The sequence below is a fragment of the Sarcophilus harrisii genome, chromosome 1 (genome assembly GCF_902635505.1).
Source record: "Sarcophilus harrisii chromosome 1, mSarHar1.11, whole genome shotgun sequence".
In the NCBI taxonomy this organism is placed as follows: domain Eukaryota; kingdom Metazoa; phylum Chordata; class Mammalia; order Dasyuromorphia; family Dasyuridae; genus Sarcophilus; species Sarcophilus harrisii.
The window spans coordinates 101,780,153-101,807,686 of NC_045426.1; the positions used below are offsets into that span (position 1 = coordinate 101,780,153).

Here is a 27,534-nt window from a genome sequence, read left to right on the forward strand (position 1 = left end):
GAAGCTTAAATTAAATTTTATAAAATTGATCAAAAATATCATTCTGGGGATAAATTAGGTACAGATCTTGCCTAATTCAATTTAATAAACATTTACCAGCCGGAAGAAAGGGATAAACCAGATGGCCTTTTACCTTTTCCAGATCTATACATTTTTATTAAAAAAAAAAAAAGTTATTGGGGGTGTGGGATTATCTATACACCTGCGTGATTATCATTGATACTATATCAATAATGCCTTTGAAAACTTAAATTTCAGAGTTCCAAGGCCAATTCTTCTTTTATCAACAGGAGAAGGGAAAATCTGTTCTCATTTCCAAAAATTCCCATCAGTCTGATCCCACTAGGGTCCTGTCTTTACCAGCGCACTAATGATAATTGCCTTCGGAACAAGGACGGGGACGCATCATTTGCATCACTGGTTTAAATAGGCCGCCTGCCCAATGGCCTTTGAGCTCCCCCAGCGCAGCCCTCTTGTTTTTTTCAGACCCGAGAGGTTTCGCGTGATTTGTGTAACGTGCCCATTCCGAGACTGCCGCCTCAAGCTTCTCTCACTGCCTTAGCAGCAAGGGTAGCTTTAGCTACCCCCCCCCCTCCCCCACGCTGGACTACGGTGACGCGCACACACTGGGGCACCGGAGGGAAGAGAGAAGGCGAGGGCGGCGACCGAGACTTCGCCCAGTGACGTAACCGCCCGGCCTGGGCCCCTCCCGCTGGGAAGGCGGCCCCCACCCCCACCCCCACCCCCCCCCCGGGAAGTCTCGCGAAGGCGGCGGGGGAGGGGCGGGATCTCTGGACACCTATTTAGCCGGCCCGAGGGTCGCTTAGCCTACGTTTGGGAGCGCGTCACCGCCTCGGTGGTCTGTGACATTCCGCCGCCGGTGACTCTCGCTTTGCAGGGAGCAGCCAGCCAGACGCCCGTTCCTAGCCGCAGGTGAGTGCCGGGGAGGGGGCCCCCGGCCCCGCGGCGCCTTTCGGAGCTGGGGTTCCGCGGCTGCCAACCTGACGGTGGCGGTGGCCGATTGGGAAGCGGGGGTAGGAGGCGGGAGGGGTAGGGTTTCTCGGAAACGGGAGGAGGTTAGGTTCCGGGTGCTCCCGAAAGGCCGCTCTGCGGCCGCTTTTGTGGTGCTGGAGCCGGCTTTGCTTATCTCGGCTCGCTTGGTGTGGGAGCCGGGAGTGATCGTGGGCACGGCTTTTGTCCGTTCTGCAAATCAGGCTTAAGTGGCTCTCGGCCCCCGGTTACTCAGTTCCTGCAATTCCCGGGCCCGGGACACAAGTATACAGAAGAAAGCTAGCGCCACTGGTCATGGATCTACGTTCTAGTGTGGGGAGGGTGCTATAAGTACACGTGTAAGGGTGAAATACACACGAGAAGTGTTCTTCGGGATCCTGCATGCATAAATATGCATATCAGTGATCCTGTGTGCATACATATGCATATCAATGATGCATACAAACTTTTTTTTAATCCTCTATATACGTCATACACATATAATGTAATAAACATGCACAGGATCAGCGTTAGGAATATGAATACAAACTGCCTAATAGAAGAGAGTTTGGGAGGGCATCAGTATTCTTGTAATGGAGAAGAAAATGCCAAGTTTTGGAAAAGGAGACCTCGCTCCATCCTCGAAGTCTAGGGTCTAAAAGGGGGGGGGAGGGAGAGGGCTCGAGCCAAACTGGTTTTTCCTCCCCTGAGCTGTCTATATGTTTTATGTCTTATGGTTTCAGTGACCATAGTTAGAACATTAAAGTTGCTTTTATCTGTCCTTGCAATTTAAATGTCTGTTTTTTGTCTTATACCTTTGCTTTTGCTAAGTGCTTTAGTAAAGTGAATCATTTTTTTCATTCATCCCTGAGGGTTACACAGCTCCCAAGCCTTGTAGCTGAGATTCCACCTTCTAAGAGAATGTTGGAACAAAAGCTTTACCGTGTTCTCCCACTGACATAAGTTAAAAAGGTTAGTGGAGCCTTAGGTTAGTGGAGATTTGGGCAACCCCTCAATTATTAAAAAGAGACAGACATATCTAGAGTGCTCTCTCTTTTTTTCTTCCTCTCTCTCTCTCTCTCTCTCTCTCTCTCTCTGTTTTTCTTTCTCTGTCTGTCTCTCTCTCTTTCCCCCTTTTTCTTACCTTCTCTCTCTCTCTCTTCCCCCTCCCTTTCTCTTTCTCTCTCCCTCCTTTCTCTTACCTTCCCCCCCTCTCCCTTTCTCTTACCTTCCCCCCCCTCCCTTTCTCTTACCCTCTCTCTCTAGTCAGGTTAGTTAAATCTTAAGGAAGATAGTGTATTCTACAAATTGAACCTCAAGGGAGAGAAGCAAAGGAGGAGGTGCTTTGAGTACCTGGGACATATAACAAACCGTTATAAGCATCTACTCTTTCTTTTTTTTTTTTTTTTTTTTTTTAATTTAATAGCCTTTTATTTACAGGTTATATGCATGGGTAACTTTACAGCATTAACAATTGCCAAACCTCTTGTTCCATTTTTTCTCCTCTTATCCCCACCCCCTCCCCCAGATGGCAGGAAAGCATCTACTCTTTGCAGGAAAAACACTTGTTTAGTTCAGTTTTTGACTATTATAAATATTACATACCATGAGAAAAGCAACATAGATCAGTGTAATGGAATATTTTGTTATCAGTTCCTAATTTATATGATTAAACATGGGAAAAATGATATAAATGGAGAATGATAAACTTAAGAGTACAAGGCAAGGAGTATTTAAATAAAAATAAAGCTGAAAAACTTAAGTCTATCCAGAAAAGAACTCAGAAAATAAACAGAAGAAATTGTTTTATCTGTTATCTGTTAATTTAAAAAAAATACTAATTTTATGACTTTTTTGAAGGAATTTAATTCCTTATGGTTACAGTTTGATGAAGATAGGACTATATTTATAGATCCTAGAATCTTTACTATTTAGCTATTATAAATGCCTTCAAGTGTACTTCACCTACTTAAGTTTTTTTTTCCCCCCCTCCTGAGCTATTTTCCCCACTGTTGTCAGTCGATATGTGAGATCGGTGATCTCTGGAATCATCTGAACAAATGAAACGGATTTTTCACAAACCTGATCTTAATATGGGAAAACATATATTCTAGCCCTGTTGAACTATTCCAAGAACTTGATATGCATTTGCTATTAGTCTTATGAGAATGAGTCAGTCTCTCTTCTGAATTAACACTACCTACCTAAATTTCATGCCATCCTGGTAAGCTTGAATTTTAAGGATGTGTGTGTGTGTGTGTGTATGTGTACACATACATATATAGGCACACATACCTCCTTATATTGAGAGAGATTTACTGTGGATTCTAGAATTCAATGATAACTTGCTCTTATTCCATATTCAACCAATTGGCAAATCTTGTTGATTGCTAAATCTAGACCATTCCTATCTCAACTCACATAAACCCTACTTTAATTTGTGCCTTTAACACTACCTAAATTTTATTTCTCAGTCCACTCTATTCTTCAAATAACTACCAAAGTCCTTTTTTAAAAGTGCAGCCCTAACAGTAACACTTATCTTATTCAGACTTCAGGGACTATGCTTTCATGATTGAGTATGTTGGCCCTTCCAGGTATTTTGCATATTGTTCCTCAAAATTCAATCTTCATTGGGACTGTTGGGAAAACTGGTTTAAACCAAGCTATAGGTAAAAGATTTAAAGATTGAAGGTTGCCTCTGAGCTTGATCTTGAGCAGAGACCTGGTGTTTTAAAACAAATGCTTTTTGTTTGCAGGTTCCACAGATAAGACACTAAAATGGCTTCTGTTGCAGTTGATCAACAACAGGTATTTCTAAAATTAAATTCTATTATCAAATTTTCCCAACTCCTCTTCCTTCTATGCTCAGAAGACAAAGCAAGAAAACCAAAAATCTATTACAAATATATATAGTTAAGCAAAACAAATTCTCAAATTGTCTATGACTCAAAAAAAAAAAATCTAATCTTCCTTCTCCACCAGCTGTCTGTGAGGAAGTTGACACCATATTTCATCATGAATCCCCTAGAATTGTGGTTAGTCATCATAGTGGTCAGAGTTCCTAAAATCTTTACTTATTTGTCCTTATGATATTAGACAATAGATATGTTTCCTCTTCTTCCCTCTGAAGGCTTTTTTTTTCCCTAGGAAGACTTAACCATTTTTTTATCCTCCATTTTGGTCGCACAGAATGTGGTAACTAGAGTGGCCAACCTTCCCTTGGTGAGTTCAACTTATGATTTGGTGTCATCTGCTTACATCAGCACAAAAGATCATCACCCATACCTCAAATCAATGTGTGAAATAGCAGAGAAGGGAATGAAGACCATCACTGCAGTGGCATTGACCAGTGCTTTGCCCATCATCCAGAAATTGGAACCTCAAAGTAAGTCCTTGTGTGCTTAAGACTGTATGAATTCCAGTGATATGAAGGAAGGGGTTAAGAATTGTACTAAACAAGTCAACTTGGGCAATGATAATTCTTGAGTTAGATTATTTTTTTCTTATTCTCAGCCCTCACATAAAATTCTTCATTACTTAGAAGCGATATGTTCTTCTGGAAAGAGCTTTGGACATAATCAAGAGACTTAGATTCAGACTTGACTGATATACTAGCAGGATGACATCTCACTGTTTTACATATATTTCAAATTAATACTTATGTAACACCTATTTCCACTGAAGAATTGGGAAGAAAGTGCTTCATATGTTAGAGAAATGTGAGGTTCTTGGGGAGGAGAGAGAGGTGGTACATATACACATGAAGGTTTTATTTTTGTTGTTGTTTTTTTACTAATTTCTTCTTCTTGGGAATTTCCTGACATTTAAAAGTTGCTTATTTTACTTCCCATCAGGAACTCACAATTTACTCATATTGACTCGTTTGCTATTCCTCAAAACTGTTAGGAGCATCTGTCACCTGGCCTTGGCTCTGGTTATCCCCCATGCTTAGAATGTTCTCTCTCCCAACCTCATGACTTTTAGAATTCTTTGGCTTCCTTTGAGATTCAGTTCAAACACACTTGTTGCTGAAAGCCTTTCCTATTCTATGCCCTTCACCCCACAGTTGCTAAAGCCATGCCCTCTATAGTATCTTCCATCTACTCTGTATTTTCACTATCATATATTTTAATATATTTACACACACACACACACACACACACACACGAAACCAAATCTCTTAAGAAATTTTATCTGAAACAGTGACAAATTTGCTTTAAATATTTTCATTCCATTTGTCTCAAAAAAGCAATAAATAGCAAATGGTAAATACTACTACACATGTATATGCATATGCATAAGTTATAATATTGTAATTGTAAATTGTAAAATATCTGCAGTGTGTGTGAGTATGTGTGCATACATGTGCACATACATATGATTTACCACATCTTCTTCATTACAATAGAAGCTCTTTGAGGGCTGGGGACAGGTTTTTTGTTTGTTTTGTTTTCATTTTTTTATATTCAGGAACTTAACACTGTGCCTACCACACACAGCACTTAATAAATGCTTTTTTAAAAAAAATTTTACTTTTTAAATGAATAATTTATGTTAGGCTGGTGTAACATTAGTATAAACAGACTTAGGAAAACTGGATTTTGAGAAAACCTGAGTAAGTAATTCTCTGATTTCTGAAATTCTTTGAGCAAGATACTTAGAGTGAACACTGACTTAACTTTAGGATAATAATTTGTAATATTGTTGAACTCTGTAAGGCAGGATATTTAATGAAACCTAATATTAAACTTTAGCATAGTCTCTCTTTCTTGATAATTAAACTATCTTTCCTGACTTACAAATAGAACCCTTTTCTCTTATAAACTTGTGTGTTTGTGGTGAGTTGGGATGGGAGGGAGGGATGGTGGGGGTGGACAGTAATGGTAGGTCAGGAGGAAAGGGGAGGGAGGGAGAAGCTTATGAAAAGTTGATTTTAGCAAATTGTTGGATGAAAGTTCAATGAATACTTTTTGTATTTGACCTTGCGTCTCAACACTTTTTGTATCTGAACTTGCATCTCAACACTGTCTCTTTACTAACTCTTCCATCTAGTTGCAGTTGCCAACAACTATGCTTGTCTAGGATTGGATAGAATTGAAGAAAGACTGCCCATTTTGAATCAGCCAACTGATAAGGTAACCTTTGTCAGTTCAGATGGATGTGCTTTCTATATCCTATTAGTCAAGTCTTTACAGGGTGGTTGGGGTGAAGAGAAAAGAAACTAGTTCTTCATCGAGCAACTTGGACAGTACTTAGTTCCTCATTCTACATCTTGACATGGACATTGAACTCCTACTCTTATGGGGATAAATCTCATTACTTGTATATTCTTAGAGAGCTCTAACAGTTAGTTCCATGGCTCCCTCTCATAACAGGGCAAGCCCCAGGTACCACTGCCTCATAGGTCATATTGTTAACAAAATTGATATTCTTGGTCAAGCATTGTAATGGCAGTGGTAGTGTAATTTCAGGATCTTAGTTATTTTGGGACCTTTATTGAGGTCCATTCAGTGAGATAGTGGATGACCATGATTCCTGTTTACTTAGTGGCTGATGGTTGGCAACAGCAGAAGAAATGAGGGAACATTAAACTCTGGGCTAAGGATCCTCTGAAAAAAAAATTTATATGTAACTGCTTATGTAATTTCAAATATGTTAGTTACAATTTAAATGGCGGCAACTTTAAACTTTGTTTTTGTTCAACAATAATGTATTTTTAGAAAATGTTAATAGATTTAAAGGGAAAATATTAAATATTCATAAGATCTGTCAAAAGGAGAAGTAAGCAGTGTTGCAATCAAGGACAGAAGATAGTTGTTCCCTTGTTTAAAAAGAAAAAAATAACATGTGAAACTGAATGTCCAAGAACTCTTATCTGGAACAGTGACAAACTTGCTTTAAATATTTTCATTCTATTTGTCCCCAAAGAACAGTAAGTATTAAGTGATAAATATAAATATTAAATAGGAAAGCCACATCTACTTTGACTATTCCCTGACAAAAATATGACTGACACACTATGAAACTAGTATTTCCAGGGGTGCCATTTTTTTATATGACATATTTATTTGTGTATTATTGCCATGTAGAAGACTTGATTTGGACTTAGATTAGATTAGATTAGAATGTGGCTCAAAGTTCTTAGGAAATTTCTTTACTGTTTAGTTATGTTTTCTCTTAAAACAAAGAAGTGGCAGTACAAAAATGAACTCCAAGCTTCCTTCCCATTCTTAATTTTATGATCTTTTATAAGCTTCTTAACAAATCTTAATTTTTAAAAAATTTTGAACTGTATAAATATTTGCATTTTCTTATACAAAGAACAGAACAGAAAAGGATTGTCTATGACTCCATAAATTTACTAATATTACAATAGTGCTTCCCTTGTGAACCTCTTTTTGTACTCTCTTGTCTTTGATATTTATATCCTTATCTCCCCACTCACAAGCCAGAAATAAAAGCCCTTATAAGCACACAAGTCATTGTTGAAGTCTAAAAGTGTATTGTCCTAATAATTTTGAGCATCTCTTGATCCATATATTTCTAGTGTTTCCTAAAATAGATAAAAAGGTCTTGAGGACTAGATGAATTTTTTGTTTTTAGATTAATTGTTCCTCTAACAATCTTTAGAATGATCATGAAAGATTTCCCCCATCCCTCGCTCACTATGAAGAAATCCTATAATCAGGTGACCTTTCTAAGGTACACAAATATCCCAAGTATTTTTTAGTAATAAAATGAGACAGGTTTTCAGGGGCCCCCAAAAAAAGCAAACCCTAAAACCCAAGAAAAATAAACCCCAAACCTATCAAGCCAGATTATATCTATTTCTCAGTTTTCATGGGATATCAGAAAGAAGGCTTTTTTTCCTGATTTCCCTGCCAAATGAAGCATAATAAATGATATCTTCCTCATATGAAGGTCACTTCCCTGACATTCTCTATATAATTTAGAAACCAGAATTTAGCAGTAAATAAGAAACCTCAGAACAGGCAGAAAAAAGGTCACAAAATTTGTGCAGGGTACACATTGTATTTTCTGTGCACAGATTGTTCAAATTCTTACTAAAAGCTCATTTGTAATTTTGGATCTAATGGGCTTGGCTCTTGGACTATTAGAAAGGGCCAGTACAGGCCTGTGAAAAGTAAACTCACTAGGATGATAGAAATATAAAAAGCACACTGTTAAGGGCCAGCTGGCCTGTGCTCATTGCCTCTGCTTTTTCCCCACCATATATTCTTCAGCCCTTTGAAATTTAATTTCTGGAAGCCCACTAGCTTTTTTACAAAATCACTTGCATTAAATAAAATGTGTTTTATTCCTCTTTCATCTTCCTTGATCTTGATAGTAAGATATTTAGAACCACTCTTTCATCCTTTCTCTTCTCATCATATTCTTAAGTTCTTTCCTTTTGTCTACTTTGCTGGTGTTGCACTTCTAAACTCACAAATATGGGTTTCCAACATTCTCTCTTGACTTTTTCTTTTCTCTACTTTTTGCCTCAATCTCATCTAAGACTTAACTTTAGTTATCTCAAGGAGTCTGGAGTCTACAGATGACTCCAAATTGTGGCTGTCTAGCCTCAGATGAGAAAATAAGACATACATGTATACTTATTGTGTATCTAATTTATATTTTAATATATTTAACATCTACTGGTCATCCTGCCATCTAGGAGAGGGGGTGGAGGGGGTGGGGGTAAGAGGTGAAAAATTGGAACAAGAGGTTTGGCAATTGTTAATGCTGTAAAGTTACCCATGCATATATCCTGTAAATAAAAGGCTATTAAATAAAAAAAATAAAAAAGAAAATAAAAAAAAAAGAAAATAAGACATAGAATATCTGTTATACATATAAAGTCATGTAAAACATCAAAATAATAAATTTTTTCAAGGTCAAGGGTTCCAGATGAAGAAACCTGGTAAAAAGCTATTAGTTTCTTTTATAGTTCTGAATGTAGGTTTGTCACCCACAGGGAAAGTAACAAATTAAATCTAACTTTAAAATTTGGCTGCTTAGAAGTCTCCTCTCATGCCTTACCCATCATGACCTCCAGTGTGCCAGCCCTAGTTTAATGTCCCTTCTCATACTTAGGAAAAGTATATTGAACTTGAACTTGAAGTCAAATCCTCTTCTCTTGTAGATTGTTGCCAATGCCAAGGGTGCGGTATTTGGTGCAAAGGATGCTGTGACAACGACTGTGACCAGTGCCAAGGATTCTGTGACTAACACTATTAATGGGGTTGTGGGCAGGACAAAAGGAGCAGTTAATGACAGTGTGGAAATGACCAAGTCTGTGGTGAATGGAAGCATCAACACTGTTTTGGGAAGTCGCATGGTACAGATGGTGAGCAATGGAGTTGAAAATGCGCTTAGCAAGTCAGAGTTCCTTGTGGATCAGTATCTTCCACTCACTGAAGAGGAACTAGGTAAGGTCAGCTTTTGTTGGTACTACTTTAGAGAAGCTTCTTTTAGAAGTTTTGGATAATTTTAAAACTCCAAATTTTATGAATAGAGTTGAATTGTTGGGGGGGGGGGGGAGTAGGAGGAGTAAAATAGGAGTAAACTGTGATTTCTATGAATTAAAAAGTAGTCTAACTAAACTATTAGTGTAGTGAGGCAACTAGACAGAGCACTGGGCCTGGAGTCAGGTTTTAAATTTGATATCAGATACTAGCTTGAGCAAATCTCTTACTATTCTTGGGCACAATGTGACCTTGGGCAGTAAGTTTTGCCACCGTTTCCCCAACTATAAATGAGGATAATAATAACATCTATCTTAAATGGATTGTTGTGAAGAGCAAATAAAACAATATTTGTAAAGTGCTTAGCACATAGTGCCTGGTACATAATAGGTGCTTTATAAATGCTAAGTATCATTTTTGTTGGCATTATAAAGTTAGAAGACTTAGGATCAGTTTCCAGGCCTGTGTTTAGTGAGTGTGATGGTCATTTAACTTCTGGATCTAAAATGAGGGCACAGTGACATCTCAGTCCTGTGATCTTAATTATACACAGTTCCTGTAAACTGATAGTGAAACTAATTCAGATTCTTCTTCCTTCCCTCTCCCCCATCTCAAATTTCAGAAAAAGAAGCAAAGAAAGTTGAAGGGTTTGATGTGGTTCAGAAACCAAGTTATTATGTTCGCTTGGGATCTTTGTCCACCAAACTCCGCTCACGTGCCTACCAGCAGGCCTTAAGCAGAGTTAAAGAAGCCAAACACAAAGGCCAAGAGACCATTTCTCAACTGCATTCCACTGTGAATCTGGTAAAACAAAAACAAAAACACACACACACACACACACACAAAAAAAAACCCCAAAACTTTCTTTAATAAGTTCACTGACTGTGATGAATAAAATTAGTTGGGAGAGTGGGGTAAGAGTAGGAGTGGAATGGAAGCACTAACATGGGTAACTTTGTTTTCAACTTTGTTCTCTCTAGGATCAAATAGAAAGTTTTTCTTATGCTAAAAGCACTTGATAATCTAGCCCCAATCTAGCCTCAGTCCACTCCTCTTTTTTATGTGCTGCAGACCAGCCAAGCTTAGTTAGTTTGTTCCTTCTCATTCATCCCACAGTATCTGCATGAAAGGTTCTCTGCCTTCCCCAACTCATCTGTCCATTGTGTCCCCTACCTGCCTCCTTCTGTTCCTCTTAGACTCTCTGTCTCTTGCAAATTTCAGCTCAAATGCTGCTACCTGGGATCCTTTACATTTCCCCTCCCCATATTACCTTTATTATATAGATTTCTTAAAGGCAGGTATTAGGAGTTTTGTGGGTTTTTTGGGTTTTTTTTGTATTCGGAAAGGCTAGCACATCTTAGATGCTATTTAAATACTTGTTGGAACACTTAATGGAAAAACATGATTGCATGCATATCAGCTTCTCCTATTTTTGACCATTTTAACTATTGGAGAATGGCTCATTGTGTTACATAGTTTAGCTAATCAGATTTTTTTTTGGTACAATTGGTACTTCTGTCGCTTAAAGAGATGACATGCTCTTGTTCTGTGCCAATTGGAATAAATAGTTATGAACTGGATTGGAATACATTTTTTACCCAAGTTAATGTTAAATATGTTGATAATGAATGGTATTCTTCTTAAAACATATTTATCAAATTGTTATCACTCTATCAAATTTAATTTTAAACTGTAGAATAGGGCATATTACAAATAATTGATGAATCCTAATCATGATTCTAGACAACTTGTAAACTATTCTAGACAAACTTGTAACTTTTTCAAGTTTATGTCAATATATGTCTTTTTAATTTGTATTTTGTATGCTAATATTTTTGTGTGTCTCCTTAATCTATGTAAATGATAGAGATAAATTTAATGGATTATTATTTTACCAATATATTAGATTGGTAAAGTACTTTTGAGTACCTCAGAAGATACAGGTAGGAGGAAGCATAGCAGAAATAAAATTGGAATGGAAATTAATCCTCCCTATCTATAAAATTCTCTTAGAGTCCTCAACTGCATCACTAGTGTAAGTTAGACTAGACTTCTAAGGCTTCTTATAACACTAAAATTCTTTATATCCCTTAATTAGAAAACCACTGTATTTATGCTCAGATTACATGGAATTTCTCTCTTCCCGTCCCCCCCCCCCCAAAAAAAGCCCTAATCAAAATTGAAAATAAATGGATTAATTAACCTTAGTTTAAATCATTTTAAAAGTTCATAAGCATGATGTTTGACCTTTTAGATTGTAGATTCTTGAGTTCATGATAGTTCTATTTTTACTCTAACATGGCTGTTTCTATTTCTATGCAACATAGATCGAGTTTGCCAGGAAGAATGTTAATAGTGCCAATCAAAAACTACAGGATGCCCAGGATAAGCTATATCTCTCTTGGCTGGAATTGAAGAAGAGTATAGGACATGATGACAGTGATGAATCCCATTGTGCTGAGGTAAATGACAACTTGGACTAAAGCAAAGATGTCATATTTATTTAAAAATTATTGAGTAAATAATATAATAAATATAACCTAATTTATCTATTGCCTTTTCTGGCATTTTGTGTACTTTAATACTAAAAGTTCATGTAATTTTGCTGCCACTTTGGAGTTTTCTCTCTTAGTTTTGGTCTTCTGTACATACAAGATAATGGTTCTATGGGCTCAACAGCTAACTTTCTGCTTATTTCCATTCCTCTATGGATTATTGTCTTCATTTGTTAAAGAGGAAGTCCAGGCTTTCTTTATAATATGTAATCATATATTCCTTATAATATGTATTATCATTTTCATGTCTCCAAATAACAGAGTGATCTATGGGAGATTAATTTGAGCTATGTTTCTTTTTCTCTCTTCCTCTCTCTCTCTCTCCCCTCCCCTAGCATATTGAATCCCGGACTCTAGCTATAGCTCAGAACCTGACACAGCAGCTCCAGACTACCTGCCTTACCCTTATGTCCAGTATCCAGGGACTACCCCAGAATATTCAAGACCAAGCCCACCATGTTGGAGCAATGGCTGGTGAAGTCTACACAGTATTTCGAAATGCCACTTCCTTTAAGGAAGTATCAGATGGTCTCCTCAGTTCCAGCAAAGGGCAGCTGCAGAAAATGAAGGAGTCTTTAGATGATGTGATGGATTATCTTGTTAACAACACTCCTCTCAACTGGCTGGTAGGTCCCTTTTATCCTCAGCTAGCTGAATCACGGATTGCTGAGCACCAGAATCAATGGCGAGAGATACCCAGCCACGAGGATAAACAGCTTGAACGCAGCACAGCTTAACTTTTTACATGACATTATTTTCTTCTGCCATCTAGACACTATAACTCTTCTAAGTTAAAAGTATCATGCTGCATTGGGGAGGGGAGAGCTAATGAGCCGCATCCTTTCTCAGTTTTAGAGAAATCTCAGCCTTAAATCTTGCTTGAAGAATGGGAGGATGGATTTTAAATTTTAAATGGTTTTGGCAGTTCACAGGGAATTTCCACTGCTCATCTGGCTGGCTGTCAAGTTCTCTTTGATAGGCAAAAAAGGGAGACTTGAATGTCAAAGTTTGATTAGAACGTCCTGAACAGTGCAACTACTTGAGGGTTTGCTAGGGCTAGAAGTAGCCCTACAATATATTCTGGCTAAGCAACTGTATTAAATAAACCTTCATAAAAAGTGATTTCCATAACTAGTAAACTTGTTGGGGCCCTTTTTAGGTTGGGGTTTCTTAATTCTTTCTTTCTCCTCTTCCATTTATGTGAGAACTTTGACAATTTATTTTGACCTAAAATTTTTTTGTTCTATCAATAATATTGAAAATTAATAAAAAGTTTCTTACTAGCATCTATCTTCAGATTCATCCTGTTTGTTCTAGGTATTTTGTGTCTAGCCTTCTATCAAGTTTATCAGATTTGTTCTTGTGCCACATACCTGTTAAAGCATGAAGTTGGCTGGTTAAATTATAGGAAAAATAGCTACATATTAAAAACTTATTTAAATGCTTTTTAAAAATGAAAAGTTGGAAATATTTCAAATGTAGTTTGTGGCTAGAGCTCACTGACCCTTTCTTAACTTCTTTTTCCTCACCTTTTCATTTATGAGATGGGCTCTTTGTGGTTGATGAGTCATTCTTACTCAGACCTAAGGAAGAAGATGTCAAACCTGACTTCCCATTGGAATTGGGGAGTTAGCATCCTAAAAAGAAAGGAAGGGGACTTAGTACTGAGAGGAATTCCAGAAATTAATTAGTACTCTAGTACTTAATCTCATTCAGGAGTAGGAGTGGTAAGGGGTCAGTCATTTTTATGGAAATTAAGGTCTCCTTAAGCACTTCTCTACTTCATTATTTCTTACTCATTTTTAATTTCCTATTTCTGTTCAATAATACTCATCATTACCTATTCACTATCTTCACTGGAAGACTAAAACTAACTTGCCATTAAATAATGAACAGTGAATAGATTGACTTTCTTCCTTGGAAAACATTTTGGTTCTTTTAAAAAATGATTAATGAAAACTCTTAACTATGGAGAGAAGGCAGCATGATATAATAGCAAGGAATTTTTGCTGTGGGATCAGATCTAGGTTCAGAGTCTACTCATGAGCCATTAACTTTGGGTAAATTTCTGCCCCTGTTTTCTGACCTAGAGTAATACAGCGATACCTTCCTCATTGACTTTTTGGGAAAATTAAATTAAAAAGTTGGCTAAAATCTTTAGGTATACTAGTGCTTATTTAACATTTTCATGAATAATGGCAGTCTGTCTTCTGTTCCTAGTAGTCTTCCAAGATTTGTGTTTTCTTGTTTCAGGTGCCTGCCATGTCAAAATTAGGAAGGCATTATGATATTTTATATAGGTAGACAGGGTGAATGAATGTCAAAGTGACCTCAAAGTGTAGATATAATAGTACTCTCTCATACACATCCTTTTCTTAAAAATAGAGATTTCTGAATTGGAAAGTTGAATTTTACATGAAACTTAAATTTGTTGAGCCCCCAGGTGACAGAACTGGAACAAAACAAATTGTTCATGTGATAGCCACTATCATTTGAATCGTTAGCAGTATTTTAAATAGGGATTTAATGTTGACTAGATATTAAATACAGACTAGTATTTACATGTTTTGTGTATTTTATAAGACTGATATTTAATCTGGAGCTACATACAGTCTAGTGGATAATTATGAGGTCAGAGCTGATTATGGATTTAGAGCTGAAGGGAATGTTAAATTTTGAGGTCATCAACTGTATCCCACCCAGGTGAAGATACTACTTCAGGAGCTCACATACAGCTGATAAATGAAAAGTGGATTTGAATCTAGTTATTACTGATTCCCAAGTCTAATATTGTATTTGCTATAATAGATCTTTTGATCATGAGGCCCAGATTGCAGCCTAAGTCTGTATTTGTGAAACATTAAAAGAAACAAAAATACATTTGAACATAGGCAATGTTGATATGTGGTTTTCTAAGTCAATGTGTAACTCTCAGGAATCCTTTATGTACAGTTTAATGAATTTTAATTTGACATTACTGCACAATACCTTTGGCTTGTCAGTACTGACCGAGTCAGGAACATCTGAGTGATACTGGGCAAATGACTTCTTTGACCCTCTTTGTCCCTTGTAAGATGGGGCTAATAGTGTATCTCTCACAAATTTGTTATAAACAAGTATATTTTAGCTAGCATAAAAAACTAAAATTCCAAGTCAGACTTTTAGGAGCAAAATAGAACATGAATTGATGTGCCAACATTAAGCAGTTTACATTCTACAGGGAGATAGATGTGAAGAGCAAAATAATGTACCATGTAATGTTGAAAGTGGCACTAACAACTGGTAGAAGTTGGAAAGACCTTTTAAGTCTTCCTCTTTTAAAGAAAACCCACAGGTCTAGTTGTAAACAGTTGATTTTTATTCCTTAGTAGCGAGAAGTTTTCATCTCGAATTAGTCTAGCAAATAAGAGACCAAGACATTGGAGAAAGAGTTCTTAACCTTTTTTCTATCTTGGATGCTTTGGCATTCTGCAGCTTATAGATGCCTTGTTAGAATGTTTTATAAATATAAAATAAACTTCATAAGGCTACAATCAATAAAATAAATATAATAAAGATGTGATCTTTTTTCTCTTTCAAGTTCATTTGACCCCAAGTTAGCCTCTGAGTTAGAACATATTCAGAATGGTAGAGCACTAAAGATTGTCATGAGGAATGGTTGAATGAACTGCCGATGTCTGCTCAGGTGTATTACACACACACACACACACACACACACACACACACACACACATATAAATAATATATATATTATGTGTATTATAACATACATATGTGAAGAATTTGGCATGTGGAAGCAGGATTGGATTTCTGCTGTACCTATAAAGCCTGGAGCTGAGAGTGAGTGGGTAGAAAATGAGAAAAGTAGCATATATTATCTTAACTCAAACATTTGCCTACTATACATTAAACCTTCGTGGTTTTTCATGACTTTGCTGTTCAAATGATTTTAGTTTAATTTTTTCTTGTAACTGCAGAACTTGTTTTATATAAGCAGAAGACTAATCTGGCTTTGAACAAGGGAAAGAGAACCAGCAATGAAGTTTTTCTGTTTACTTGTCCCCAGAATATATAGTCATTGAGAATCCAAGTTTTCTTAATTACCTGCAGTTCTTTTCATAAATCAGTGAAGGATTTAAAAAAAAATCTATCTATATACAAGTGTCAAGAGATAAAGTTTGGGCATTTTCTAACTTAAAAGAACCTGGAAAGTTTAGGTGAATGTATGATTAGATTCAAATATCTACTTTCTAGGAGACAATTTGTTAAAGTTAACATCACAGTAAATTGTTCAAATTCCCCAATAAAGAGGAGTATCTATAATGCAAATACGTACTTCATATGGGTTAGAGTAAATCAGATTACCAGGTAATCAGTGTCATCAATTTTTAATAAAGTTAACGGATTTCTTTATCCCTGGTTGAGCCAGGTGAGCTTAAAAGATGAACCAGTACTTCTGTTTAAATGAAAAAAAAAATCACTTGAAGTATGATTTGTTTTATCATTTCATTTCATTTGTGTCTGACTTTTTATTTGGGATTTTCTTGATAAAGATATTGGAGTATTTTGCTATTTCCTTCCTCAGTTAATTTTTACAGATGAGGAACTGAGGTAAATAGGGTTAGGTAACTTGGTCACACAGTTAAGTGTCTGAGGTAGATTTGAATTCAGAAAGTCTGGGCTTGGGGCAGCTAGTGGTGAAGTGGATACAGCCTCAGCCCTGAAGTCAGAAGAACCTGAGTTCAAATGTGGCCTCAGACACTTAACACTTCCTGGCTGTGTGAACCTGGGCAAATCATTTAACCCCAATTGCCTCGGGGAAAAAAAAAAAAAAAAAAGTTTAGGCTAATGAAAGCAGCCTTCCTGACTCTAGAGCTGGTGCTCTATCCAGTGCACTGTCTAACTTCCTATTTTGAAGTCTGATGGAGATCCCAAAATTTTGTGTCTTATGATTCCTGGAAAAAAAAAAATAATATCCCAAAAGTCTCAGTGAAGTCTTAAGCTATTAAAGCTTCTGTATATCTTGTATTTTAAATATTTTATTCACAAAGGAAACCCAATATGGTAACTGGATTTCCTTATCCTAAAAACTCATCTTTATGGCCTGCCAGAATGTTAACTTAAAGAATGTACCTCTGAATATCTGAATGAATGCAACTTTCGGATAGAATTGAAGTTAATCTTTTAAAAATTAAATCTTTAGTTTGGTGAATGATTTTAATTTTACTTAATTCTTGTAAACTCTATCTTCTAGTTTTTCCTAGTCTAATTGTAAGGCCAAATCATAGTATAAAGGAAGAGGCCTCTCTTCTCCGTCACATAAATACATACACAATAATTGTGCCAAATTACTTGAATAAAAATTACAAAGAAGAGGGGCTGGGACTGGTGACTGGTATTCTTATCTTTAAATTGTGAGCAAATGACCATGGTGCATAAACACTAAGCATAGTGATGTAAAAAATTATGATGGCTTTCACAAAACAACTTAATGGTACATATGTGCACTAATCAAGGTAATGAGGCATCAGTGATAATGATCAGCAGTTCAGATGAATAATATTGAATACAATTTTTAGCTTTTTACCTTTTCTACCATGACAAAGGTCAATGAAAACAATTTCTTAACAAACACTCTTCCATGCCTTAAATAACACTGAACAATTAAAGTTACCTAGCTCTCACTTTGTTTCCTGTCTCCTCCCAGGAGTGAAATTTCCTTTTATGTAGTGTTTCCCTTTTCTTCACTTTGAACCCTTAATGGTCCTGGGATTGGAGGAGACTTTGAATCCTATTTCTGACCCTCAGTAGCTATGTTGCCACAAGAAAATACCTCATCTTCTCTGGGGATGATATCCAAAGTGAAATAGTATTTATATAGTGCTTTAATGTTCTTAAAGCACTTCCATAATAAATGGGAATTCATATTCCCATTTGATTCTCACAACTCTGGAAGACAAGTGCTATTGTTTCCACTTTATGGATAAAGAATTGGAGGCAGAGAGATTATTGGTTGCCTCGTGTCACATAGATAGGAGCTGAGGCTTAAATTGGACTTGGGTTTTCTTCCATCACAATTCTCTGTCCACTTTGCTACCTGGCTGCCTGAGATATGGAAATAGCCTGGAAACCTTGAAGATTGGGATTCAAGTGTTGCCTCTGACACATACCTTCCTATGTGACTCTGGGCAAAACATTTAAATTCTTAGAATTCTATGATAATAGCTAGCATTCAAATAGAGCTTTTAAAGTTTGAAAATTGCTTTGCAAATATTCTTTTCTTTTTTTACAACAGTCTTGGGAATAGTTAGATGCTATGATTATCCCAATTTTATGAGGATAAATGGGGCTGAGAAAAGTTGAGACATGGCCAAAGGCACACAGGTAATAAGTTTCTGAAGTTGAATTTGATTCCACAACTTCTATACCACTTAGCTTCCCCTCCTTCCCCTAAACAACAACAACAACAAACCCACAACCATTAAATCATCTCTATTTTCAAGGTCATTAGGTGGCACAGTGGATAAAGTGGCAGGCATAGAGTCAGGAAGACTAATAGTACTTACTTTCCAGAGTGAAGAAAGAGGAGACCTGGAGATGCCAAAAATTCACAGTATTCACTTAACAGCTTTTGTAAAATAATCCTCTGGATGCTATCTTATTGTGAAGAGATGAAGTTAGGTTTTAGATTAGCTTTGTCTCAGATATGAGTCCAGAAATTAATTCTTCCTCAGATCTTTGCTAACTGGCTAAGACCAAGACTGCCTATATTTACATCGCATGGACTAACAAGGCATGTATAAGCATTTAGGCCCTATTGTATATAAAGAATTTGTGCTCAGTACTAAAACATAGAAAGACAAAATGAAAAAGCTGCCCTTGCTTTCAAGGAAATTCCATTTTATTCAGTGGGACACAACTTGTACAATTAAGTAAATATAATTTAACTGAGAGGAGAGTATGTGATGAGTTTAGGGAGGGTAGTTATTTAAACCCAAGTAGATAGTTCCTTTCTCCTTTTATTCTGGATATTTCAGGGAAGACCACTTTTAATGTTTTGGGTTTCTGGGGTGGTGGGGGAAGAGGAGTCAACTATAAAGAGGGAAGGAAAAGAAATAAGCATTTATTAAACACTATTTCAGTGCTAAGCACTTACAACCACCTCATTTGATCCACAGATGGTATTATTATCCCATTTTACAATAGAAAAAACCAAGAGACAGATTGAATGACTTGGACCAGGGTCACAAAGCTAGAAAATGTCTGAAACTGCATTTGAATTCAGGTCTTCAGTACCTTGCTGCCTCTGATGATAGGCACCTCTACTTTGTTGGTATTTGTGGACATAGATAACCCCAATCTCTCTAGGAAGTAGCTTAAACATCTCAGTCAATTGGCCCAAAGAGATTAAAATTAGGACTTATCTGAGGAAATATCGACAGTATCAGTCATAGGATAAAAGGATCAAACGAATTAGAACCAAAAGGTCGTATAGTTGAGCATTTTACAGATGAGGAAACTGAGAGATCTAAGTGACTTGATCCAAAATCAGATAGGTTGTTAAGTAACTAGGAATTGAAAACAATTGGTTCCAAATGCAGTGTTCTTTCAGTGATGCCCAAGCTCTTACTGAGTCTATGTACTTTTAAGTTAACCTCTGTGGAATAAGGGATAGGGACTAAATCTAAAATTTCATCAATATAGGGAACTCCCAGATGAGGAAGTACCCACTACCAATAGGTACTTTCTTTGTAATATAGAGTTGCTAACAACACTGAGAGTTGACTTGCCCAGGTTTACATCATCATCATATATCAAAGGTGAGACTTGAACCTAGGTCTTTTTGGCTTGAAGCCTGACTTTCTGGCTATTATGCCGTGTTAACAATTTAGGGTTGTTTACACAGAGACAGGTGAAGAATGGAGGATTGATCCACTTGCAAAGAGGTCCAGGCAAGTGACTGGCTTTAGAAAGAGCTGGCAACAGGTATAGGGGACTCAGTACTGGGAAAATGATTGTTTCCTGAGATGGCATAAAAAAAAATTCTAGTGGGAAAGGGAATTTTGGTTCCTGAAGATAACAGGACAATTTGATTCTGAGGATGAGGTAGAAATGTAGTTACAGGAGAACAAAATGGGAACTTACGGAAAATAGAGAGTGGAGGCACAATACCATGAGAGTAGCCCATTGTTTTGTTTAGAAAAATCTTGGCATAATGGGAAGAACAATGGACCTGGAGACAGAAGCCTTGGTCTTGAATCCTGCCTTTAATATTTCTTAGCTCTAAAACCTTGAGGTAATGATAGTCACTTTACCTCTGAATCTGTTTCCTCATTTTTTTTATAATGAGAATTCTAAAATTTGTATTACTTAAATCACAAAATTGTTATATACTTTGGTTTCTATCTTGCTTCATTTAGTTGTGTGGTATTACTTTTTTTTTTTAATTTAATATTTTCCCCCAGTTACATTAAAAATAATTTTTTACACTTGTTTTTAAAACTTTTGAGTTCCAGATTCTTTCTCTTATCTCCATCTTCAGCTCCCATTAAGAAATCACATATGAAATTATGCAAAAAATTTCCATAATAGTCATGTTATGAAAGAAAACAAATCTCCCATCCTTAAAAACAAAAGTAAAAAAAAAATACCTCAAGAAAAGGAGAGACACATACAGTAGAGAGAGTAGAGGAGAGACACAGAAAGAGAGAGATAATGCTTCAATTTGTATTTAGACCCAATTAGTTCCTTCTCTGGGTATGGATAGGATTATTCATCATAAATCTTTCAGAGAATCATGTACAACCTCATTATTGCTGAGAATAGCAGTCTTTTATGGCTTGATCATCTCAGAGCATTCGCAAGTCACTTTTTAACCTCACTCTCAGTCTCCTCTTTTATTCTGGAAAGTGGGGGTAATATAGGACTTTCTTTACAGAGCACTTGTGAGGATCAAATTAAAGTGTATAAAGTGCTTCACAAATCTTAAAACATTCTATAAATGTTGGCTATTATTACTATTTTTTATTGTCAGGAAAGTTTTTTTTTGTCAATTTAATAATGCAATATAATGGTGAGTTTTTTGAGATGTAGAGCACTTTTCATACTCTATAGGGCTATCAAAAAAATTTTGATTCTTCCAGTTAAAAGTGGGATAACTTGAAAGGAGAATAGTAGTCTCTTTCCTAAAGATCTACTTAGGATTCCCCTACCCAAAGTTAATGTTATTGCTTTCAGAATTTGAGAGGAAATTGGGGCATATGAAAGAATCAGAATCTTCTTAAGAATTAAGTAAGCTCTTTCTTCAAGAATATTAATTATTTTTGATAATCAGAAATTGATTTTCTCATCCTACCATTCCCCTCTATTAAAAAAAAAAAAAGAAAAGAAAGACAAAACCCTTGTGACAACTATGCATACTCAAGCAAAACAAATTTCTACACTGGCTATGTCCAAAACCATGTTTTATTCTGCATCTTGAATTAGTGACCTCTGTGCTAGGATATGGATAGCACTCCTCTGGAATCATGTTTGATTATTTCATTGATGATGCTATTAAATTAGTATCAGTAGCTGAAATTTTCATAGTATTTTAAGATTTGTAAAGCACTTTATGAACATAACATCATTTGGTATCTAAGAGATAAGCTCTATGGCTTTTACTGCTTCCATTTTACAAAGGGCCAAACTGCTTTCATTGACTTACTACATAGCTGCACACGGAATAAATGTTAAAGACAGGGTTTCAAACCATATACTACAATATTCTTATGCTACACAATTCTAATCATTTAAATAATAATCACTTATTGCATTTTCCTCTTAGGATTCTTATAGAGAGATCGAAGTTAGTTCGTTTTAATTTTAATTTCTCTAAACCCAATTTTCACTTAAATCTTTTGTTTTGATATCAGTTTTAAATATATCTCTCCTGGGGCATCTAGGTGGCACAGTGGATCGAGCACCAGCCCTGAAGTCAGGAAGACCTGAGTTCATCTGATCTTAGTCACTTAACACTTCCTAGATGTTTGATCCTGGGCAAGTCACTTAACCCCATTTGCCTCAGCTAACCCCCTTCCCTATCTATTGATCCAGAATGAGGGGGGGGGGAGGTAAGGAGGAAAAAAAGCCGATGAGACAAACTAACCAACACTTCTATTGAGTCTGACAATGTATTCAACATCTAACATATATGGGTCCCACACCTCTGCAAATAAAGGAGGGAAGTTTATTTTGAAGACAGACTAGACAAGGGCTTCTATTATAGATTCCTTTCAGGGTATAATTTCTCATCCACTTTTTTCTTTATACTCAAATAAGCTTTGTTGGAGACCTTTGGGGACTTTAACTATAAATTAGATGCCATTGTTTGATCTTAATTGTCTACAAGGACTGGATATCGGGAAGCTGATCTGATTTGAGTGGTTCTTCTGAGAAATTAACTTTTTTTTTGAAAATTTTGTGGAAAATTGTGTTTCAACACATGACAATTCCCATCTTGTTCCCAGCTGAATCCTTCACAATGCAAAAGTCATTGAAAATAGTTAAATTAAATATCTGAGTGATTTTGATATGTACATGCAACTTTCATCTTTAACAATTTTCCATTTCTTAAAAGAAAAATTGCATATTTTAAAGGTAGTAACAATGTTTCCTGTAGTTTTTGATTTGAGATTTGTTACTGTTGAAAGTTGTCTTATTTTTTAAGGTTGTAGCGTTCACATTGTACTTTTGACTGTCTTTTGTTCAGTGTGTCTCATTTCATGAACTCTTGCCATATTCCTTTGAATTCCTCAAGGTCTATTTTGTGTTCTAATAATATTCTGTCATATCCATATAACACAGTTTGACTGGCTGTTCTCCAATCATTAGTCATAGAATTTTGTTTATTTTTTTTGGTGGGGTGGTGGTGGTATTGTAACAAATCATACATTTCTTAATATTTTTATAGGTCTTTTCTTATCATTAGCCGCTGCAGTGCATAAATCCCACAGTCAGATCACTGGGTCTGAGGTATTGAACTTTTTGAATCTTTTCTAGCATAATTATTTTCCAGAATAGTTGGGTCAAATCACAACTGATCTAGTGCATTAAATACCTACCTGTTTTCCTATGTACAAAAATGGTGACTTTTGAAACTATTTCAGGTGTTCTTGGAGATTATAGAGAGGGTCAGCTTCTCCAAGAAGTGGGCCTTTCATGAAGGGCTTTGAGCCTTTTGGAGCATTCCATGTTGAGAATCATAGGCAAAGACTCTCTATCCCTATAGGATTTTGCCTGCCTAGCAAACAGACACTTTTAAATAAATGATCAAGAGAAAAAAATAGAGTTGTGAGATCAACCTGCTAGACTGAGCCCCCGAGTCAGCAAATTAAACTTCTTCCAGATTGCTTTCAAATAATTAATCCAGTAACCATTTATTACATTTCCACTGTGTAAGATGTAATGGTTTGTTGCCTTCTTTAATGTATAACTTCTTGGTGCTATTAGTGTGCTGGTAGGTACACTTACTATTATTCCTAGAATTAGCTTCTTCTAATTGGCTAGGGGATGGGGAAAACATTACCAAGATTATTAGAATTGTGTCTGAAGGAGAAGTAAGGTTTTGATTATCCAAGAGTTTTTCCTATAGAACAACATTCATAAGCTTTACGACAGATTAAAAAAATACTAAAGGCCTTTTCTATCTTCTGTTTGCTTGTGGATATGTTTCAGAGGACTGCAATTGCTGGAAGTTTGCCTAGGGATTATTACTTTACTTTATTACATTATTACCTTAAGGTATAAACAAGTTAATACTCAGTGCTAAAAGTCATGAGTACTAAGTTCAAATTATCGATCTTCCATTATTAGCTTTGTGCTCTTAGGCAAGTCACAAGCTCTAGTTTCTCTCAGTATCTTCAAATGCAAAATGGGGATAATAATTGCACCTTCCTCCCAGGGTTGTTGTGAAAATCAAATAAGATAAAATCATAGAGCTCTTAGCAACCATTATTATTACTTTGACTTTGGGCAAGTCAATTAGGGACTCAGTTTCAGTCTTAATCAGCTCTACATCTCTGATACTTTTATCCTTGTTCTTGTTCAGTTATTTCAGTTGTGTCCAATTCTTTGTGACTTTGGTATTTTCTTGGCAAAGATAGTGGAATGATTTGTCATTTCCTTCTGCAGCTCATTTTACAGATGAGGCAAACAGGGTTAAGTGACCTTCCCCAGGGTCACACATTTAGTAAATATCTGAGGCTGGATTTGAACTCAGGTGTTCTTGACTCCAGACCAAGCATCTGGCACCCAATTATCTCGACATAAACAGCTAATAAGTATCTGAGGCCGGATTTAAACTCAGTAAAATGAGTCTTTCTGACTTGAGCCTAGTACTCTACATTGAACTACCTAACTACTACCTCCCTTTTATCCTATAACTATAGATTTGCAATAGGAATGCTTTATACTTTAAGAAAATCTGGTACATAAAAATCTATATTTGTGTAATAAATTACATTTTTTAATTTTTGAAAGTATTCTTATTTGGAAAGTTTCAAAGATAGATTGTCTTTGTAAGACAGGTTTTCATTCTCTACAGTTTTTTGTTTGTCATTACTTTTAATATTTGTTTCTTCTCTTTCAGGTGCCAGATTTTACCATCACTGACTTATCTTCTGAGACTTATGAAATTCCAGACATTTTAGCTTTGGATGAGGAAGATGAAGCTGATTATTCACAGTGTAATGGATCTGTTAACTCAAGTCAGAATAATGAATAAGGAGTGACAAATTGATCTTCTTGAATATACCATTTTACCTTGTTAAATCTAGATTTCTCCAAATATTTATATAGTTTTTAGGAGTGATAGTAAATTTTACTTTAATCTTATTGATTCCTTATTTCATACCCTAGAGTAATTGTTACAAACTCTTTCTTCTTTATTCAAGTCCCCTGCCTCACTCCTGTTCTCCATGCTTATAGCAAATACTCTGAGAAAGACTGTTTGACCCATGTTCCTCCAGCCCTCCACTCTTCAAAACTCCATTCCTCTGTTCCCAATCTCACTCATTTCTGTAATCTTATTCTAAGAATTAGGCTCTCTCTAGATATATCATCCCCTTCCTTCTCATTACTTCTTTGATTTTGTTGATCTTCCCATCTTAGCTAGCTACAGTTCAGCTTTTTTGTCCCTTAGATTTCTTGAAAAGTTGAACAACTCTCTCATCACTTCCCTCATTAACTCCATTTAACTTGCCTAATGGAACTCCTCCCAAAAGATAAAAATCAGTCTTCTTTTACTGTGGACCAGGCACTGCTACATGCTGTGGGCACAAATACAGTGAAAGAAACAATCCCTATTTGAAAGGATTCCAACTTGATCCCATGATCTTTTACTTTATTGTATCAACATTATATATCTTTTAAATTTTCCAACATTTTTTTTTCTCTCATAGTAAATCTCACTGGGTGAGGAGGGTGAAGAAATAAATAGAAAAGAGTACTCTCATAACAAATAAGCATAGTCAAGCAAAACCAAATTCTCCTACTTGTCATGTCAAAGAATGTCTCCTTCTGTTTCATCACTGCTCTTATTAGGAGGTGATTAGCATCTTTCATCAGCAGTCATTTGGAATCATATTTGATCATTGTGTTGTTCAAAGTTCTTAAATCTCAAGGTCTTTTTTTTTTTTTTTTTTTTTTTTGAGTCTTTGGGGCATTTGCCCCTACTGATCACCTTTCTTCTTTTGGATTCTATCTCTTCCTTTTACTTTTTAAACACTCTTATTCCTTCTACATCTTTAATCTCCTTTTCTCTATGTCCTCTGCTGGCTCTTCAGCCCTGAATTGAATTGTTTATTTTGTTCTCAAAAATACTGGAAGTCTGATTTTTTTTTCTTTAAAAAAAAATGTATGTGTAAGAAATTCTGATTATGAAGGTTATTAATTTAGCTTTATAATTTCATCTTTGAAATGCTTGAAATAAAGTTTGACTACTGCCATTTGATAATTTGTCTTTTATTCATTATGAATAATGCTATTTGAATAGCTCTTATCTTTAAAGTTAAAGGAGTGAATTCAGAAAGACAAATTGGATACCCAGGATTGCCTTATTCTACATTGATATTGTACATAGAACAAGTATCTCCTCCCTACCCCCATCAGAAGTGAATGTAACAGTTATAAAGATCAAATAAGATTTAAATGGATATGAAAATTCCACCCCCCTTCCCACCTCTTCAGCACTTTGTGAAACTCGGAAGTCCATGCGTATTACATATAACACATGTTCTTGGACTCTTTTAAAAAGAGTCCAAGTTGTCAGTTGTGTTAATTTTTTTCCTCTTTAAAATAATACTATTCATTATATAGAAAGGGTCTCTGGGAGAGGTGGGGACAGAAAATGGGGATATCTATGATGATATAAAAAAACAATAAATACTTATTTTTTTAAAAAGAGACTACTACTTTCAAGACAATGAAGATGTAACCACAAAGAATCAAACAATCCCTACTCCTAAAGAGCTTATATGCTAATGGAGGATACCACAAATAAATGCAGATAAATATGTAGCACTCCCTCTAGGTTCATTTTACCACCTCAAACTGGATGAACAGGTTGAATCCCTACAAAGCTGACTTCTTTTTCTTCAACGGTAAAAATTTATGATCTTCTAGGACTGTTGTTCAGAAACCTGCATCTGTTGTCATCCCCGCTGATTATCAATTACTTGGCTAGAATTTATTAGCTTTAGAAAAGGATGTTCCTGAGACAACATTGCTACAAAATTGCTACAAAGAAGAACACCACCTCTCCAATCTAGGACACTTCCACAATTACATATTTTCATGAGTTTTGATTGATGTTTGCTTTTTACATCAAGATAATTTTCCCTGGGATACTTCAAAAAGTTCTCCTTTTGTATAACTCTGGGGCTTCAAGAGTTGATGCTGTTGTTGAATTTTGTTGTCTTTGGTAAGTCAATTCTTAATGAATATTATGTCCTATGCTGTTCTGGGATATTGCTACTGATACCCAATGACTGTTTTGATTTATAATTTTAAAATTCATAAAGTTGTCTTCTGGTCAAAAGTGGAGAGGGAACTCAATTCTTCCCACTCTCAAAGGGAGGGAAGCATTAGACTGATGTGCTGCTGGAATACTCATGGTGGAATTTTCTGGGTCATTATAAATAAATCTAGATGTACATCTGATTCTTTCTCTAATCCCAGCACAATGCCATTTGATTTAATCTATGATCAAATCACTTCATTCTTCCCAAGTTGATTTTTTCCAACTAGTTTATGCCTTTTAAAGATGTCAAACTTCTTAATTTTGGTCTTGGGAATCAAATGGTAGAATGGGAAACAATGTGGGGAGTTTCTATCCACAAATTCCTCTAAACATATTTAACAAATTCACCAAATGGAATTGTGATAGGGAAATCTGTTAGAATTCTTACAAGGTGCTAAGTCAGTGGAATTGATAGAGACAATGATTGTTTATCAGGGTGCTTAACAATTCTCTAAATGTACTT

The 27,534-nt window shown here is 36.0% G+C and overlaps 1 protein-coding gene across 2 annotated transcripts; it reads left to right on the top strand.

The window, feature by feature from the left end:
* Positions 1–793: 793 nt before the first annotated feature.
* On the top strand, positions 794–26,003 carry PLIN2 (perilipin 2). Of its 2 annotated transcripts, XM_003762157.4 has the most exons (9): positions 794–933; positions 3,750–3,801; positions 4,183–4,378; positions 6,046–6,128; positions 9,137–9,422; positions 10,081–10,262; positions 11,786–11,920; positions 12,349–12,639; positions 24,642–26,003. In XM_003762157.4, exons 2-9 carry the CDS (start codon positions 3,772–3,774, stop codon positions 24,774–24,776), a joined length of 1,338 nt encoding a protein of 445 aa, XP_003762205.1. In that variant the 5' UTR covers positions 794–933; positions 3,750–3,771; the 3' UTR covers positions 24,777–26,003. The 2 variants fall into 2 exon arrangements, with proteins under 2 accessions (XP_003762205.1, XP_012398835.1); XM_012543381.3 differs by lacking the exon at positions 24,642–26,003 and having other exon boundaries at positions 12,349–13,311.
* The last annotated feature ends 1,531 nt before the right edge of the window (positions 26,004–27,534 follow it).

Excerpts from the sequence above, each read along its gene's own strand:
- PLIN2 (XM_003762157.4), top strand. The coding sequence starts at position 3,772 with ATGGCTTCTGTTGCAGTTGATCAACAACAG. Across the intron at positions 4,379-6,045 it reads CCAGAAATTGGAACCTCAAA|TTGCAGTTGCCAACAACTAT; the intron begins GTAAGTCCTTGT and ends TCTTCCATCTAG. Across the intron at positions 9,423-10,080 it reads ACTCACTGAAGAGGAACTAG|AAAAAGAAGCAAAGAAAGTT; the intron begins GTAAGGTCAGCT and ends CTCAAATTTCAG.